This window comes from Hippocampus bargibanti, linkage group LG10 (genome assembly GCF_051943395.1).
Source record: "Hippocampus bargibanti isolate YZ-2025 linkage group LG10, ASM5194339v1, whole genome shotgun sequence".
Taxonomy (NCBI): domain Eukaryota; kingdom Metazoa; phylum Chordata; class Actinopteri; order Syngnathiformes; family Syngnathidae; genus Hippocampus; species Hippocampus bargibanti.
Window position 1 is genome coordinate 5,554,571 of NC_142743.1, and position 19,096 is coordinate 5,573,666.

At 42.0% G+C, this 19,096-nt stretch overlaps 1 protein-coding gene across 3 annotated transcripts in view; it reads right to left on the reverse strand.

Moving 5' to 3' along the window:
- LOC148892205 (integrin alpha-M) overlaps positions 1-19,096 on the reverse strand; it is a 45,458-nt gene that overhangs the window by 18,638 nt on the left and 7,724 nt on the right. For all 3 annotated transcript variants that reach the window (XR_016116250.1, XM_089006345.1, XM_089006346.1), the window contains 12 exons: positions 18,575-18,666; positions 16,584-16,666; positions 16,118-16,232; positions 15,883-16,013; positions 14,041-14,183; positions 13,477-13,633; positions 13,120-13,332; positions 11,349-11,466; positions 9,395-9,537; positions 7,263-7,409; positions 6,983-7,180; positions 5,333-5,463 (listed from right to left, as the gene is read on the reverse strand). Coding sequence is in view for 2 of the 3 variants with exons in the window: in XM_089006345.1 (XP_088862471.1) it covers positions 5,333-5,463; positions 6,983-7,180; positions 7,263-7,409; positions 9,395-9,537; positions 11,349-11,466; positions 13,120-13,332; positions 13,477-13,633; positions 14,041-14,183; positions 15,883-16,013; positions 16,118-16,232; positions 16,584-16,666; positions 18,575-18,666 (1,671 nt within the window). In the remaining variant the exon portion in view is untranslated. The remainder of the gene's footprint in view (positions 1-5,332; positions 5,464-6,982; positions 7,181-7,262; positions 7,410-9,394; positions 9,538-11,348; positions 11,467-13,119; positions 13,333-13,476; positions 13,634-14,040; positions 14,184-15,882; positions 16,014-16,117; positions 16,233-16,583; positions 16,667-18,574; positions 18,667-19,096) is intronic.

The window sequence follows — 19,096 nt, forward strand, 5'->3', positions numbered from 1 at the left end:
TGACCACGATATCTGGTTGGTTGGCCATTACCATCTTGTCGGTCTGTATCTGGAAGTCCCACAGGATCTTTGCTCGGTCATTCTCTACCACCTTGGGAGGTGTTTCCCATTTTGACCTTGGGGTTTCAAGTCCATACTCCGAACAGATGTTTCGGTAGACTATGCCAGCCACCTGGTTATGGTGCTCCATGTAGGCTTTCCCTGCCAGCATTTTACACCCTGCAGTTATGTGTTGGATTGTCTCAGGTGCCTCTTTGCACAACCTACACCTTGGGTCTTGTCTGGTGTGGTATATCCCTGCCTCTATGGCTCTGGTGTTCAGGGCCTGCTCTTGGGCAGCCAGGATGTGTGCCTCTGTGCTGTCCTTTAGGCCAGCCCTCTCTAGCCACTGATAGGACTTATTGAGATCAGCCACTTCTGCTATGGTTCGGTGGTACATCCCGTGTAGGGGCTTCTCCTCCCATGATTGTCCCTCTTCCATCACCTCATCCTCTGTTCCCCATTGTCTGAGACATTCTCTGAGTACATCATCCGTTGGAGCCTTCTCTTTGATGTATTCATGGAGCTTGGATGTTTAATCCTGGACAGTGGCTCTCACACTCACTAGTCCCCGGCCTCCTTCCTTACGGCTTGTATACAGTCTCAGGGTGCTGGACTTGGGATGGAACCCTCCGTGCATGGTGAGGAGTTTTCGGGTCTTAACATCCATGGTCTGAATCTCTTCCTTTGGCCACCTTATTATTCCTGCAGGGTATCTGATCACTGGCAGGGCATAGCTGTTTATTGCCCGGGTCTTGTTCTTGCCATTGAGCTGGCTTCTGAGGACTTGCCTCACTCGCTGGAGGTATTTGGTCGTCGCCGTTTTCCTTGTTGCTAGTTCGAGGTTGCCATTGGCCTGTGGTATACCAAGGTACTTGTAGCTGTGTTCAATGTCTGCTATTGTTCCTTCAGGGAGTGAGACCCCTTCAGTGTGGACTACCTTGCCCCTCTTAGTCACCATCCGACTACATTTCTCCAGCCCGAATGACATTCTGATGTCACTGCTGTAGATCCTGGTTGTGTGGATCAGGGAGTCTATGTCCCTTTCGCTCTTAGCATACAGCTTTATGTCATCCATTTCTGAGGCGGTATCCATAGCCTGTCTTGGCGATTATCTGGCTGAGGGTATGCAGAATAGCAGTGGGGAGAGTGCATCACCTTGATATATGCCACATTTGATGGACACTTGCGTTAGTGGCTTGCCATTGGCTTCAAGTGTGGTTTTCCACATCCTCATCGAGTTTGCAACGAAGGCTCTCAGGGTCCTGTTGACCTTATACAACTCCAAGCATTCAGTGATCCATGTGTGTGGCATCGAGTCATATTCTTTCTTGTAATCAATCCAGGCTGTGCACAGGTTGGTATGTCGGGACCTGCTGTCTTGAGCGACTGTTCTGTCAACCAGCAGCTGATGTTTGGCACCTCTAGTATCTCTACTAATGCCTTTCTGTGCTTTGCTCATGTATTGATCCATGTGTCCACTTATCTTAGCCGCAATGATGCCTGACATGAGCTTCCATGTTGTGGAGAGACAGGTTATTGGCCGATAGTTGGAAGGAATTGCACCCTTTGAGGAATCCTTCATGATCAGGATTGTTCGCCCTTCGGTTAGCCATCCTGGGTGAGTCCCATGCATCAGCAACTGGTTCATTTGTGCTCCTCGGCGCTCGTGGAGAGCTGTGAGTTTCTTTAGCCAGTAGGTGTTGACCATATCCGGGCCTGGTGCCGTTCTTTTTTTCATACCTGAGACTCTTCCTTGTATATCTGCCGCTGTGATGGTAACTGGGTTCTGTTCAGGGAGGTTGCTGTGATCCTCTTTCAGAGTCACCAGCCATTGTGCACTGCTGTTATGTGCGACCTCCTTCTCCCATATGCCTTTCCAGTATCTTTCAGTTTCCAGCCTTGGAGGGTCTGCTCCGCTGTTAGAACCCTGCCACTGAGCGTACACTTTCGCAGGTTGTGTTGCGAAAAGCCTGTTTATTCTTCTGGCCTCATTCTCTTTCGTGTACCTCTTTAGGCGACTGGACAAGGCCTGGAGCCTTTGTTTGGCAGTTTCGAGTGCTTCAGGTATGGTTATCTGCATGTACCTCTTGGGTATTGGCCTTTTATTCACACCTCTTTGGATCTCCGTCAATTGACTCACATCTTTCCGAGCCGCCTTGATCTTGGCCTCCAACCGTCTTTTCCATGGTGGGTAATGAATCTCGTGGCTCTCATGGTTGCTCTTGTAGCCGAGCATCTCTAGGATCACTGATGCTTAGGTGTATATCAGCTCATTGGTTTCCGTGATCATTCCGGTTGGGATCGTTCTCAGTGCTGCATTCACAGTTTCCATGAGACTTTCAGGTGGTACTTCACATAGCCGATGTAATCGGTTTCTTAGTTGCCCAGTTTTCATTCTTGCTATGATCTTATCTCTCAGGTCAGTTGCTGCCTCGCTCAGCATTTCATTCATTGGGGCTGGCTTCCCAATCTCATCATTCATTGGGGCTTGCCTCCCAATCTCTGGTTGAACCTCTTCCTCTGATGTGGCAGCCTGGGGCCCTTCACCTCGGAATTTGTGTTGTACCTCATCAATCTCAAGTTGTGATAGCAATTGCCGTTTGTGGATATTGGAACACTGAGCTACTAGTTGTTTCGTGGTCAACCGTGACTGTGGGTTTCGAAGTAACCATTCAGCCCTCATTCTCCGCATGTAACCCCTCTGACTAGGGTTGCTTGAGTAGTAGCATTCCAACAGAGCCATGTTATCGCATCTCGTCCATCTCCGCTTTGTTCCAGTAGCCCATTTCTCACCAGGGTGCTCTGGTTCCCCAGCACCTGACGCAGACCTTGTTTGGGCGGGCGACGTCTGAGCCGGCATGTCATTCCACTATAGCCACTATATATATATATATATATATATATATATATATATACAGTAAAGTCTCGTTATATCGATATCAGTTATATCGATAGTACCGCTTATCACGATACTATTTTCATTTCCCTTGCACATTTCTAGTCTTTGTATGTATAATTAGTACCGTTTAGTACGATACCCGGTTATTACGATAATCCGGTTATTACGGTGCTCCTTTTCATCCCCCGCCGGCCATTTTGCTGTTTATATCGATACATCGGTCGCGCCATTGGTCGACTTCGTCACGTGTCTTGGTCACGTGACACGCCATCGGTCGCGCCATTGGTCGACTTGGTCACATGTCTTGGTTACGTGACACGCCATCGGTCGCGCCATTGGTCGACTTGGTCACGTGACACGCCATCGGTCGCGCCATTGGTCGACTTGGTCACGTGAGTTTGTTACGTGCCCAGCACCCGTGTAGCAGAGCCATTTTCATTTTCAGACGCTAGCTCGTGTGTAGCAGACGAGATTGAAGTGCTTGTGTTAAAAGGTAAAAATGGGAAGCAGAAGAAGATTGCTAACTTTTTAAAATTGTATACATAATACAGTAAGATGTAAGCGTTGCAGTTTCCCTGTTGTGTTATGTACATGTCCACTGTACTGTATATGAATGCAATCGTTTTTTGCAACAATGTTTCTTGTTTTGTCTGCTGAAGCGTGATGATTTTGAAAATTATTAACATTCCATACTGTGTACTAAAGGACAACCGATGTCACTTTTTATTCAAATGCAAAACCAATAAAAATGACTTCACGCCAAGACGTCTTGCATTTCTTGTGAATTCAAACAATGGCTTCAGATTCGGATAATATGCTTTCTTCGATGAGAGGTTTCTTCAGCCGTCATCAAAATATGCTTTCTTGTTACACATCCAGTTATGAATGTGATTCAAATACACTGTAGTTCTGAAGATGAAAGCATAGTTTTGAAGATGAAAGCATACATGTTTGCAATGATTAAAGAATTATATGTGCCATTTTGAGGCAACATTGGGGGAACAGCTCTCACCCAGAAAAAAAAAGAGGCACAAAATGGGAGCTCATGGCCAGCTCCGTTTCTTATATGGCGCTTGGCTGCCCTCTTTTGGCGGCTTTTGTTAATGCAGTTCTGCGCAGGATCGGATATATCGATAGTCCGGTTATATCGATATTTTTTCCGACTCCCTCGAATATCGATATAACGAGACTTTACTGTATATATATATATATATATATATACACATATATACACACACATATACATATATATACACACATATATATACATACATACATACATACATACATACATATACATATATATACATACATATATATACATATATATACATACATATATATACATATATACATACATATATATACATATATATGTGTGTGTGTGTGTACATATACTGTATACACAGTTCTGGGGCCATTGTGCTTTTTTTGCGCCTGTAATTGGCAGCATCTTCACAGCCCCACTTTGTTCAAAGGAAATGTCAGCGCTGTTGGACAGTCTGCGGCTGGATGGATGCATGGCTTGAGGAGCCTGCGATAAGAGTGCCAATGTGGATGTGAACCTGTCACGGCTTGGAATTGAAGCGCGGAGGAACAGGAACAGGAGATGTGAGACAATCTCTTTTCGTCAATGGATGCTACAGCAGCATGTTTGCTTTCAACATTTAGCTTGTAGTCAACGTGCACATTCCACCATGATGTCCCTGATCCACTGCTGAAAAAATGCTTTGATCCTTTCTTCTTTCATCTAGAACTGCTTCATGTAACAAAAAGGGTACAGAAAGTGCTTAAGAAGGAATCACTATGTGTCTTTGCACTTAAAGACGGCGCCGCGAGAGTGGCTGCCTTTCCAGCAGCTCATGTATTTTGTTTTTCTACTTTCATTCCTTTCATCACTTTGCTGTTGTTAAAATTCTCCCCTGCGAGACTAATAAAGGAAAATCCAAATGCATGCATGTGGCTCTCATTGAAAAACATTTCAAAATATTTTGCTTTTACGGCTCTCTTTTTTTCTGAGTCTGGTAACAAATGATTGCTGAAATGTGATTGGTTAAATGCTTAAATACGAAAACACACATCTGGCAGCAGCACAACAGGGGAAAAGCAATGAAAATAATCTGAAAGACAAATTGGAATTATCTAATAAGAATTCATAGACAGTCTGTGATTCAGATATTTTTAGGCCAGCAGAGAAGGCCATGCAAGCCCTGACGGTCCACCACTGCTGTACAGTACTGTGTATTGCGGGAGTATAACGGAAAATAATGACCACTTCAGCTGATGTTTGACAGAATAATTATACATTTGGAAAAAAGATTTGGAAAAAGAAGTGATGTTGCTGGTATACATATGTGGTATCATAGCATTTGCAGATTATGATATTCATACCTTAAAACAACGGCTGTTCCATAGGATCCAACTACTATGTCTGGGAGTGCATCATCTTCCAGGTCTATGTTTCCATTTATGTGCACTCCAAAGAATCTGATGCCATGTTTTACTTCTCGTCCTGTGATTCTCTGGATTGGCAGATTAAACTCTATTATGCCTGTGTACTCTACACTCATTGGTTACAGTATTTGGAACATAAAGATTGAATACAATAGCTGATTCTACCTTTACAATCATAATGCAATGTTGGTGCAACACAGAAAGAGGCGTATTAATTAAAGATTTAAAAATATACAAACAAACAAATAAATAATAAGTAACTAACGAACTGACTGACTGACGGACTGACTGACAGAAAAACGTTTTATAGCATCTAAAATACCCAAAGCAGGCAGGCTGATATTTTTAGTTAAATGAAAAACATCAATAAAAATGACTTCAAAATGAATCCGGAAATGGCCAGTTTCAGAAGGTCCCACCCCCTTGTTCGTGACGTCACGCATAGACGTCTTGCCTTGCTCGAGAATCAAAACAATGGCTTCAGATTCGGAGAAGATGCTTTCTCTTTACTCATCCAGTTATGAATATGATTCAAATAGTTCTGAAGACGAAAGCATAAATGTTTGCAATTGATTAAAGGAGTCCTCTCATATCAATTCGAGCCGTCAATGACAGCAATTTAGCACCCAGACAATGCAGAAGATGGCGCCCAGGCTCCATTGGAAATGGGCTGATTTGTCAGCTGGGAATTTGTGTCAGCAAATATCAAATAGTTGTCTTGGTGCAACACACAACGATTCACCATCGCGTTATTTATGTTTCCCTTCTAATTTCGCCATCAACACGGATCAACAGGAAGTTTTCAGACTAAACAAAGTACCGCAAAATGCATTGTGTCGCTGTCTCGGTCAGGGGCGGTCCAAACGTGACGTCACATGGAGATCGTCATCAACTCGAAAACAAGACTTCATGAATATTCAGCGCAAGTCTTAAAACGTAAACTATAGCTATATGCTGTGGAATCTTTGTAAAATACGCTCAGTCGAAGTCATTTGAAGTGATTTTACAAATTATGGACATAACTTGTTCGGAGACGTCGGTTGTCCTTTAATGCCTTAGGTTTAGTATTTCCGGCCCAAACACTCCCTCCAAATGCTCCTGGCCCGGCCCCTCTGTCAAATCTTAGAACCCGATGCGGCCCGCAAGTTTGCCCACCCCTGTACTAAAGCATTAAATGTAGTGTGTGCAAACCTCATAGCACAGTAAGAACACTACAACCCAATTTATTAACTGTCTTTCAAACGTGACAAATAGCCCTTATCAGTTAATAAATTTGTCTCAAGGAATATGCAAGATATGGCATTTACATACTATTTCGCGGATACCTGGAATATGGGGCAGGAATCTTTTCAGAGTTGTCTGCCCTGGTGTCCGCTAACTTTTTTTCATGAGGTTCAGACACTGTTTTTACTATAATTTGGACTAGTTCGGCGGTCCGGATTAAAAAGCTTAACGGGCCGTATGTGGCCCGTGGACTGTAGTTTGCCCATGTCTGCACACAACAGAACCGCAAATTTAGTTTTTTATTGCACTCATAGTTCAGTCATCAAGTCAATTCAAGCCACTTTATAACAACAGATTTCTCACCTGACTATAAACACTGCGCATCCCTTGGTGTCTGTCACCGAAGTAGATGTACACTGCCCCTGCATTATCATCCTCAAGAGGTGCCCCAACAGCAACATCGCGCAGCCCGTCTCCATTCAGGTCTGCGAGACTGGCTAAGCTAGTGCTAAATCTCCTTGTGGACAGTTGGGTAATATGTATTTCACTTTTCAGCACAATCTGCAGAAAACAGTCACTTAATCATATTCATTCAATGATTCATTTGTTCCTACTATTCTAGTCAGTTCTTATCCGGGCCCACCTCATCAGTCAGCGTGTAGACGTAGATCTGTCCCTCAGATTTTTCCTGAGGATGGTAAAACAGAGGTGCTCCCACCAAGAGAAAATCACTGTTACCATCGGAGTCCACATCCACCGTACAAAGTTCTGCCCCGAAATAGGAACCAATCTGAAGATTTGGGGGAACACACATTTAATTTCATTTTTCATATTGTTACTTTTCTTCATGCAGGTTCTTAATGCACCGGCAGCTACATCATCTGCATAGAGAGAGCCTGCAGTTATACCTGTCAATGAATGGAACACAGAGAGTCTACTTGGCTTTGTACAATTTAAAGCACAGGTGTCAAGGTCAATGCCCGCGGGCCAAATCCGGCCCGCCACATCATTTTTTTCGGCCCGCGAAAGCAAATCAAACTTGTGAAATTCTATGATGATTGCTAAAATCTGAGCCAAAATGTCATATTTTTGGATGTCAACCACAATAAAAGTCATTATTCTTGACTTCAGATTTGAAAACGAGTTATTCATTAATTTGCTGTGTGCTCTATATGTAATATTTGAAGGGATTTATACATTCTAATGTGTTCCCCAAATTCATAACGGCCCTCGAGCGGAAACCATAACTACAATGTGGCCCGCGGCAAAAAATGACTTTGACACCCCTGATTTAAAGCATCGCGCAGACATGTCCAGAGTGCGGCCCGTGGCCAATTTTCATCTGGCCCGCAGCCTCCTTCATAAAATCAATAACGTCTGGGCCGCATATAGAATGAACACATTGGGTAGTAGCGCTGTTACCTGGGTGTGCTAAGAGCTGCAATCTAGAGGCTCAATTAGGAAGAGAAAAATTAGTATACGAGTACAGTAATTGACCGAATGAGCCACTCAATTTTCTAAGATGGCGACAATCAACAAAAGAAGAAAAGTTGAGTGCGAGGGCTGACTACTTCATTTCTCAGTTATTTTGTTGAAAAATTCTGGAAATATTAAACTGCCATGATGAGATATTTTTTCTAGGTTTCAAATCTAATTTTCACCTAAAAGTACAATTACATTTGTTCAATTGTTACAAAAAAGTTAGTGTTAAAAATGAAGTTAAGTGAATATTCAATTTTCAATGGCAATTCAAATTTGACGCGCTTGTTTGAAATGAACCAAAACACATGCTTAAGATAGCTGAAATTAAAATAAAAAGCAAATGTGAAACACAGAACGGCTCATTGAAATGTATTTTAATTAATTGCTGTGATATTGTAAAGAACGTCCGCCAAAGTCCGCTCCCTGCATTTTTAACACACCAAATCTGGTCCCCTTTACAAAAGGTTTGGACACCCGCCATACCGTATTACAATGCGCTGCACCTGAATTAACTTTTTTTTTTATGAACAATGCTTTTTTTTGTGAATTATGAAAAGCATTGTCTTCAAATGGTGAGTATAGTTTTGCTTTGTTAGAATGTTGCTGTGCCGATGACCATTTTGTGTTTAGGAGCCTTATCCTGAGTATATCTTCATCTTGAAGTTCATAGAGTTGATTTTTCTGTAGCCACAAGGGGACATAAGCCGGTGTCTTCTTGTGCCGGTCCCAAGCCCGGATAAATACAGCGGGTTGTGTCAGGAAGGGCATCCGACGTAAAAGCGTGGCCAAAACAAACATGCGAATCAAACCTCTGAAGATGGAGTACACCAATTCGCTTTGGAAACCCCTCGAAGGGAAAAGCCGAAAGCAAAAGAAGAAGAAGAAGAAGCTTTGTAAGATTGGACTTAAACAGATGACCCAGATATTCCACAATCTACAAAGCTGCAAACAACATGTTGGGCTAAATTGTACCTGTCCAAAGTCTAAATACAAAAAAAATAAATACATAAAAAGAAAACTCCACCAATCCGGAAAATTCGTCTATGCTTTAATTGCGCTTGTGCGAAAACAGCGCCAAATACTGTATGTATTTGGCGCTGTACTATACGGCAATGTGTATTTCAAATATGTCTACTGTAAAGTCAAATAATTACAGTTAAATACATGGTCATATAATACTAATAATAATAATAGATGGAGGACATTGATTCGCTGTCGCGACCCCTGAAGGGAAAAGCCGAAAGGAAAAGAAGAAGACATGTTCATACAATACATTGAATGAACGTTACCAACCTGTTCCCCATTTATTCTTTGGGTGACGTTCCAGATGTTCCCGGTGTAAGTGAAGACTACAATTTGTCCGACATGGTCAAATCTTGGTGCACCAGTGAAATATAGAGGTACTCGATTCACCTGTCCCACAGAAACCGAATATCCTGCAAAAAATGCACTTTAGACGTTCAACGACACTGGAATTTAATCTGTAGGTTTGAATGCAATAAATATGTAGACCATTTGCTTTTAAATTCTTATTCCTTACAGTAGTTGTACGTTTTATATTTGCTTGTTTTGTTCAATGTTACAGGGAAGTCGGATTGTATCTTTCGGTCGCAGACAAGATACACAATGAAAACATTACCAGTCACATAACCGACACATGGCGACAACTACAAAAAAATGAACTGTATAAAACATATGCTAATTTTGGATGGTCAAACTTGAGTTTCAAAGCTAGGACTCAAATTACATGCATCAAATCATTGTCGCCCAAGCATGGCCCAGGTGTCAAAGTCAAGGCCCAGGGCCAAATTTGGCCAGCCACATCATTTTATTCAGCCCGTGAAAGCAAATCAAGCATGTCAAAGTGCCATGATGCTTGTGAAAATTTGAAATGGTCATATGTAAAACACAATAACAGTCATTTATTCTTGAGTTCAGATTTGGAAAGTAGTTATTCATTAATTTGTTGTGCGTTCTGTATGTAATATGTGGAAGAGATCAAACATTATCATGGTTTCTCCAAATTTGTAACGGCCCTTGAGCGGAAACTGTAACTACAATGTGGCCCGCGGCAAAAAATGAGTTTGTCACCCCTGATGTAAACCATCTTTTGGGAATACTCATTTTGTTTCATATTTCTGGTCAATGATGACCAATATCCGTGAAATGATTTTTAAGATCTCCGATCTCTAAATTAAGATGTCCTAAGCATAAATTTATTGACCCTTTCACATCTCAGCATACAACTGTGGTTTTAAACTATATAGCCTTGTTTTATTCTTTGATCACAAACAGTTTCAAGTCTAAAATGTTTGTGATTGAAGAATCACTTTGACATTTAACATTGACGTCATTTTGGAATTTGTTGGAAGCTGCGGTGGGTCGGGCTGGATTTTGGTCTGGTGGTGAAGGGATTGGTCGGATGATGTAACATGACAATTTAACGACAGTATTGATCAAAAAAGATTGGAATGCGCTTTGTAATGGTTGTTGTGGTCTACTACTGTATGCATCTCCTGGTGTGTGTTTGCCTCTGCATCTGTCACTTTCCGCACTCTTAAGTTAATTTATTTTCTTGTTTTTTTATTTTAAGGTAGAGCTATTAATTTATACACTTATGTTGTCTCAAGTTGTGACAGATGCAAATGTTGAAAAAAAAATAAAGGCAAGTTTCCAGCCCCTGATTGCAATTGTTCTAATTTATTTGGCACTGATCATCAATTCGTGGTCAATATTTTTGCCGTTCGGTTTTATTAATCATACACTTACTGTAAATGACAGTTGAGAATTTTAACATGTACCAGTAATAAAAACACTTAAATATTTTATTGTACACTATATAGTGTCACACTAGAAATAAACAATATAGATCTTTTTGCCTTTAAATACTGTGCTCAGGGTAATGGAAGAGCAGGGCAAGGTACCCCATTGATAGTTACTTGTCCATCTCGGCACTTATGAAGGACACTCATAGAGAAAAACAAACTGCTCAAAGGTGTGAACCATTTTGTTATCACTTAGATACATGAGAGCTGAGTCAAACCCAGAAGTTCTTGACTGTGAGACAGCCGCAGTAAGCACATGCGCCAGAAGCATTATGTTTTATATATGTAGTGTTGTTGGGGGGTAAAGGAACAACATAGATTGAGGGGTGTGGAATGGGATTGTGATTATGAAAGTCCCCAAAAGGCCGCCAATGTTTCTTATTATAAATTGAATAAAAAATTTTAAAAAGAAGAAATAATACCCATGTAGGAATCCATCTGCATTTGTGAATCTTCAATCTGTGTTTCACTTTGATCTTTACGCTCGTACAGTGCACCACGCCAGCTGTTGGAGCCCACTGAACCCAGAATCAAGGTGTCCTGTCATCAGGAATAACAAGCATTATATTTCACTTTGGAGCAAGTTGTGGCGGATATTAAGTGGTCCTGTAATGGGACGTGCGTGGTGGACCTCATCAAATTTCATTCATAAATATAACACCAGCAAGGGACAATCACTTTGAATTATTGTAGGAGTCAATTCATTCAAACAATTACAATCATCCAACCATCCATTTATCCATTCATTTTCCGTCTCTTATCCGTGGTCAGATCGCAGGCCAGTAGCTTTAGTAGGAAAGCCCAGACTTCCCGCTCCCCAGCCATTTCTTCTTGCTCTTCCCAGCGGATCCCGAGGCATTCCAAGGCCAACTGGGAAATTTAGTCTGCCAGCATGTCCTGGGTCGTCTCCAGGTTCTTCTGCCAGTGTGACATGCCCGGAACACCTCACCAGAAAGGCGCTCAAGAGCTATACTAATCCGATGTCCGAGCCACCTCATCTGGATCCTCTTTGTGGAGGAGAAGCGGCTCGACCACGAGTCCCTCTCGGAAGACCGAGCTTCTCACCTCATCTCAAAGGGAGGGCTGAGATATCAATATCCTCTTAAAATATTTTAATACCCGTTATTGGTCCCACAAGGGTGCACGATTGGGAGGTAAAAAGCAGTCTCCAATTTCCCACGTTTTACGCACATGGCCAAAGTATATTATCCCGAAAGTAAAGATATTGCCGTCGTGCACAAACTATGTAGAGTGAGTCTCATTTATGTTTCTGCAATGTTCAAGAATGGCGTACTTATTTGTGCTGCGATCACCCTGAAATGCTGCTCGGATTCGCTGGGAAAAGATTACGTTCTATCCCTGTCACGTCCATTCGAGGCGTAGTGACAAGACTCGAGGGACGACGGAAGACGAAAAGGGTTGGATCCAAAATGCACGGTGAGACAGAGTTCCAAAAGAGTCTTTTACTGAGAGACGTAATCAATCAACAAACAAAAGAGGTAACAGTGAGGGTAATAAATGCTCAGACCTGGAAGGTGTGGCAGTAGCGGGGAACTTCCTGATTACTCCGACAAAGACAGCACGGTAAGAGTGGCTTTTATAGCCAGAAGGCACAATCAAGGGGATCGAAAACAGGTGCGGTAGCCCGGGTGAGTCAGGAAGGGAGTGGCCGTCTCGAAAGGAGCAGCGGAAGAGGCGACAGGAGGGGAGGGGCGCGCTCTGGACTGCGACGACGAGGTGACAATCCCACGATGGCACAGCAAGGTGACATCAAAAATATATTCACCCACACAAAATCATGCAAAACGCCAAAATATCCACCCATGCACATGGGCGGACAGCACTTTTCACTCGTCGTGTGCCTGAACTAAAATAGAGCCTAAAATGTTATATACAGCCACTCGCTGTCAACTTAAAATAATAGCACAGTGCAAAAGGGCTCAGATCAGGGGTATCACAGCTCGTTATTTCTGGGTTTAGTCATGTTGACATTCACAAGCGGAGACCTGAGGCAGCCTGATACTGTATTCTATTTAGTCGTCAGCATCTACCAGGACAAGTCAAAATAGCGGCCCCTGAGATTCTTCAATTCAAATGTCACAAATGCATTATTAATCGAAACAGTTTAGACTAGTTTGGGCACGTACAACACACATTACTGTCAAAAAAACTGGGCGAAGAGATGTTCTTTACCTTGTAGAATGCAGCACTGAATCCTCTCTGAGACATTTCATTGGTCATGTCTTGTGCGCGAGCCACTTTGGTGTCTCCTTCGATGTTAAAGATGTGTTTTTGAAAGTTTTCCAGCAATCCTGTGAGCCCATGGTAATGGTCAATTTTAAAGGCATATTTGTCTTTTGGGTCTGAAGCAATCATCTTCAATTCATTCAGGCTCTCGATTTTCACCTGAAACAACAACAAAGAGTTTAGAAATGATTTCTGTATTTATCTTAACGCAATTCTCCTTCCAAATTCAAATTCTTGTTCAAAATTAGGGTGAGGTTGTTCAGTCAAGAAGTAAATGTTTTCAAGAATAAAAATAATTCTCACCCCAATGACAAACCGAATGATGCGTTTTTCGATGTAGGTGTCGATAATCATATTTGCATCTTCATCCGTGTCACTTGGATCTCCATCTGTGATCAAGACTAAAACTTTCATTGCATCGATTGACGCACCTGCATCTTTATTCTCAAAGAGGTTTGTCCTGTTGGAGCCCCAAAAATGGTACACATTGAATTTGTGCTCAAAATTCATTCAATATTATGTGTAAAAACTGTGGAAAAATATCTTTATTAATATGTAATTATGATTATTTTATTTTTTTCCCCCTTTTGACTTCTGTTCAAAGATCACTTTTTACTCGGCATCATCTGCTCTAATTCAAACCATCTACAAAGTTGTCCCTCACCGCATGGACGACAGACGATGCATGAGAAAACTGTTCACATCCCTTCATTTTTTCTCCTTTTTTTGTTTTACAGTCTCATCCCAAAATGGAATCGATTCATTTTTACTTCAAAAGTTAACACAAAACAACTCACTAATAGATGAAAAAAAAGATGAAAAACAAAGATCTCAAATTCGGTTGAAAACTGTCTTCATATCACTTACAATACAAATTTCAGGGCTTGGTGGGTGTTGGTGAGGGTCCCCATATGACCTTCCACTCGAAGCTTTCGGTGCGCACTCCCACTTTGATAGTCAGTAAAATTAAAGACTGTTCTATGAGACGTGGCAAACTGAACTGCTGCAAACTGTAAGAAATACGATGAGTGTTCACATATTAAATATACAATGGAACAAAGAGAAAGTCAAACTGACATAAAGCACAATTACATGACATTATTTTGGGGTGAATGCCCGTACATTTCTGGTTATTACGGTATTACAATATTATATATTATTTAAAATATCCAATATGGCTCCCAGGTAGGCAGCCGTCGGCAAGCGTTCTCAGGAGCCTCGCAGTTTTTTGTTGGTTTTCTGTTATCTTTGTGTTTTCTTTTGTCAATTTGTGTTATTGTTCGTTGTGTGGACCGGATGCGGATTGTTTTTCAGCATTTTTGGCCACGATATCCATCAAGGAGGACACTGCTGAGCGGCTACACCTTTTTGCCAGCACAAATATGCCAGCACTGTTTTTGATTGAGAGGCATCTCGGTGTCATTTGACGGTCATCGCTGGACAGTTCTGGTGCTTTTTTTGCGGCTATAATGGGCAGCATTTTCACAGCCCCGCTTTGTTCTGCGGAAAGGTCGCTGCTGTTGGACTGTCCCCAAGTGGATGGATGCATGGTTTGAGGAGCCCGCGATAAGAAGAAAGGAGCGTCAGCGCAGAGCGCCGATGCGTATGTGGAACTGTCGCGGCTTGGAATTGAAGCGGATTTACGTGGGACAGGAGGAGTGAGACAATCTCTTTTCGTCAATGGATGGTACAGCTTCGTGTTTGCTTACAAAATTTAGCTTGTAGCAGACGTGCACATTTCACCATGACGTTCCGGATCCAATGGTGAAAAGAGCAATTTGATGCTCTCCTTTTTCATGTCGAACTGCTTTCTTTTGTGTTATGTCATATTATTTATTTTGTTCTTTTGACTTCAAGATGGTGCCACGAGAGTGGCTGCCTTGACAGCAGCTCCTTTATTTTGTTTTTCTACTTCTTCTTTTCCTTTCCTCTACCTATCATCATTCTGATGCTGTGAAATGTCAATGATTCCAGTGTGAGGCTAATCTAATCTAATCTAATCTAATCTAATCTAATCTAATCTAGTACACAGCGACCAATTGTTTGCATTGTGACCTGTCTCACATAGCAAGAATGTGCCAACCAAATTGAAAGCAGTTTTGTGGAGGGGGAGAATTCAAGGTAGAAAGATGGGATCAATTCTCATTCCGTTTCTTTCAAAAGTGAGTGGCAACCCTCACATCTTTGTCATTATTCCATCATATCTTTAAATGTCACAACACCAAAGAAATGCCATTTTGCTTAATTTAAAGTAGTGTACATGTCCACTGCCTCCTCAAAAACAACGCTACACACAGCCAACAAAAGTGAGTATACCCCAAATAAACATGTTTTGGATGGCAAATTGGTGTACAAATCCAAAATAAAACATACCTGGATACAGAAGAAATATTGATGCTTGGGGTGTTACAATTCAAGCACAGTACATGTTAAAGCGGAGCAACGTGATTAAGTTTGATACAAAGTGTGCATGTCTTTTAAATCCAAACTGATTTTTGAACTCATGATGCCTATAGTGACCACCTATATTTTACAACACTGCCAAAAATTGTGAGTGTGTCACAGGAATCCGCTTCTACTCCAGCATGACTAACAGGGCAGGGATTGATCTCAAGGGGCAGGGATTCCTATCAGAAATCTGTGCAGGCCAAATTCAGGCATGGATTCATTCAACTGCAAATATCACAACTCTGTCAATGTGCCACTGACCTTGATCGATGTGTTTTTGAGGCTGTTCATGATATCCATGATAAAATCTTTATTTTTTTCAAAGTCTTCATCATCCATACTCCCTGACCCATCAAAGAGGAAGACGAGATCCACAGTCTTCTTTCGGCATTCTATGCAGTGAATGAATATATTAATTGGTCGCAGGAAACAGTGATGCAACACTAGGAGACTATGATTAGAAATATTTAGCAAATTATCATTTAACATCTTTTACCTTGGAAAATCGGTTTGAAAGAGGTGATTTCCCGTAGATCGTCTGTCATGTTGTAGCACACACTGTTTAGGTAGGAGTTATCATAACATTCGTGAGCTACATAGGGGCTGCAAATCTGGGAAAGATTAATTACAAAATATAAATATAATCTCAACAAATTTTGTGGTTAGATTATATTTAGTTCAATTAAAAAGCTTTGGTACACAGCTCTGATCCATGTAAAGAAACACAAAGCCAAGATTTATGTGTTTTTTTGCAGAGACCGAAATGATATACATGATATTCTGAAAACATGTATGGTTGCTATCTGAGGTATAATACAATTCCATTAATTTCATTTTGCACACAAAAAGACAATAACATATTATATGACAAAAGATGAGCATTAATATTCAATCATTAAATGAAAAAGACAAATTTCATGGGAATAATATAGCAACAGTCAAATAATTTTTGATATCCTTACAGTGAACTGGGAGTGTATTGAGTCTTCGGCTATGGACAGTCCAAAGTGCTTGACTTCTATGCCTTTGTCTTCAAATGAGAGTCCTGTGACAATGGCATTTCAGTGGTACAATTATTACCTCTGCCACGTGCATATGGTTGAAGATGAGATTATACAAAAACCATAGTGACCCCCACCTATTGCGGTTTGCTATCCCTCCACCCATCCATAAATCCATCCATACATGTTTTTAATCCACTCATACGCACGAGGGTCGTGGGTGTGTTGGAACATATCCCAGCTTTCCTTGGGCAGTAGACTGGGTACAGCATGAACTGGTTCCAACCAATCGCAGGGGACACACAAACTATTAACACATTCACAATTTAGAGCATGGGTGTCAAACTAATTTTTGACGCAGGCCACATTATGAATTTGGGGAAGCCATTAAAATGTTTAATCCCCTCCACATGTTACATATAGAGCCCACAACAAATTAATGAATAACTAGTTTTCACCGAGCTGGTGTCCAAGCTAAAAGAGTTCCAACCAGATATACTCGGACTTGCCTCCACACACAGCCAGGATTCTGGTACCAGCCCTCTCGAGAGGGGTTTCACTCGCTTCCACTCTGGAATTGCCTATGGTGAGAGGCGTAGAGCAGGTGTGGACATACTCATTGCCCCCAGGCTCACCGGCTGTACTTAGAGGAGAGGGCTGCTTCCCTCTGCCTTTGGGTGGGGTGACAGGTCCTGACTGTTGTTTGTGCCTATGCACCACGGCTGTGGCCGTAAGGTCGTTGGTCCCTGTCGGGGCCGCAACCCCTGTACTCGCTGATGGACACCAGAAGTCAGGGATGCCGTCAAGCTGAAGAAGGAGTCGTATTAGACCTTTATAATCTGGCCTGCGGGCCTGCGGGCCTGATTCTGATCCACCATCCAGCGTCTCGGAAAGGGCGTGCATTGCACCACTAACACTGTGTACAGTGAGGATGGGGCACTGCTTACCTCGACGCAAGACGTTGTGAGCCGGGGGGCAGAGTACTTCAAAGACCTCCTCAACTCCACCAACGCGCCTTCTTTGGAGGAAGCAGAATCTGGGGACTCTGAGATTGGCTCTCCGATCTCTGGATGGTGGATCAGAATTTTCTGGAAGATGTTCGGAAGTCAGCTTCCATGGCCTCACCGGACTCTTCCAAAGTTTTTGCCTCGGCGACCAATGAAGCTACATTCCACTTGACTAATCGATACCTGTCAGCTGTCTCTGGGGTCCCGCAGGCCAGATTATAAAGGCCGAATACGACTCCTTCAGTTTGACGGCATCCCTGACTTCTGGTGTCCATCAGCGAGTACAGGGGTTGCTGCCTCGACATGTGCTTTGTGGACTTGGAGAAGGCATTTGACCGTGTCCCCCGGGGAGTTATGTAGGGAGTGCTTCGGGAGTATGGGGTACAGAAAACCCTGATACAGGCCGTTCTACCGACTCGACCTCACATAAGCGTTAGAAAATGGATGAATGGATGGATGGATAAATGGATGGCTGGATGGATGGATGGATGGATGGATGGATGGATGGATGGATGGATGGATGGATGGATGGATGAATGGATGGCTGGATGGATGGATGGATGGATGGATGGATGGATGGATGGATAGTTTTAACATTTGTCAAGTCAAGAATAATGACTGGAATTGTGGTTTACATACGACAATTTGAAATCTTGGTTGAGACGTTGGCAAGCATCATGGCACTTGACATGCTCGCCTCTTGTGAGGACAAGCAGATGGGGAAATGAATGAATGAATGAATGAATGAATGAATGAATTATACAAACAAAATTCACTTTTTGTACCCCAACCATTTCTGTTCCTTGGATAACAATGAAAGGCTCTTTATCCAGGAATTGGCTGTCGAGTACAAGTCTGTTTATTTTTTTCTGCATATTAACAATTTTATATTATGTTTCTTGACAGCTGGTGGCTCCATGGCTTTATATTATTTGCATACCATACCTTGTGGGTGGAAGCAGTTGATAGTTTGGCTGTGATCTGGTTTGCATACTGCCCCAGTTCCATTATTCTGAAGTGGTGCAGTGACAAGTATCCTGAGGATTGGAGAAAACATCGAGATGGAAGTTAGTTTCAATTATTACATTTTCCAGACTATAAAGTTCACCAGATTATAAAGTGCACCTTCAATGAATGATGTTAAAAAATGTTTCCATATATAAGGCACATCAAATGACATTATAAGGCGCAACACTAGCGGCTGGGGTTACGTTTTGCACTCAAGGGAATGTAAACAAAACAGTCAGATAGTCAGATGATGAATAAACACTCGTGAAATTCTGGACTCACACCAACCATATTGTAAATAGCACAACCACTTCATGCTGCAAATATACAGTTGCATATATGCTTAAGTCGAGATTTTATATTTTATACTGCATTCCGTACCATGTACAGTTCTTTTTATAAGAAATTTGATTTTGTGCATGTCATACTTTGTTTTTCTCTTCTACCCCACCTTATTCA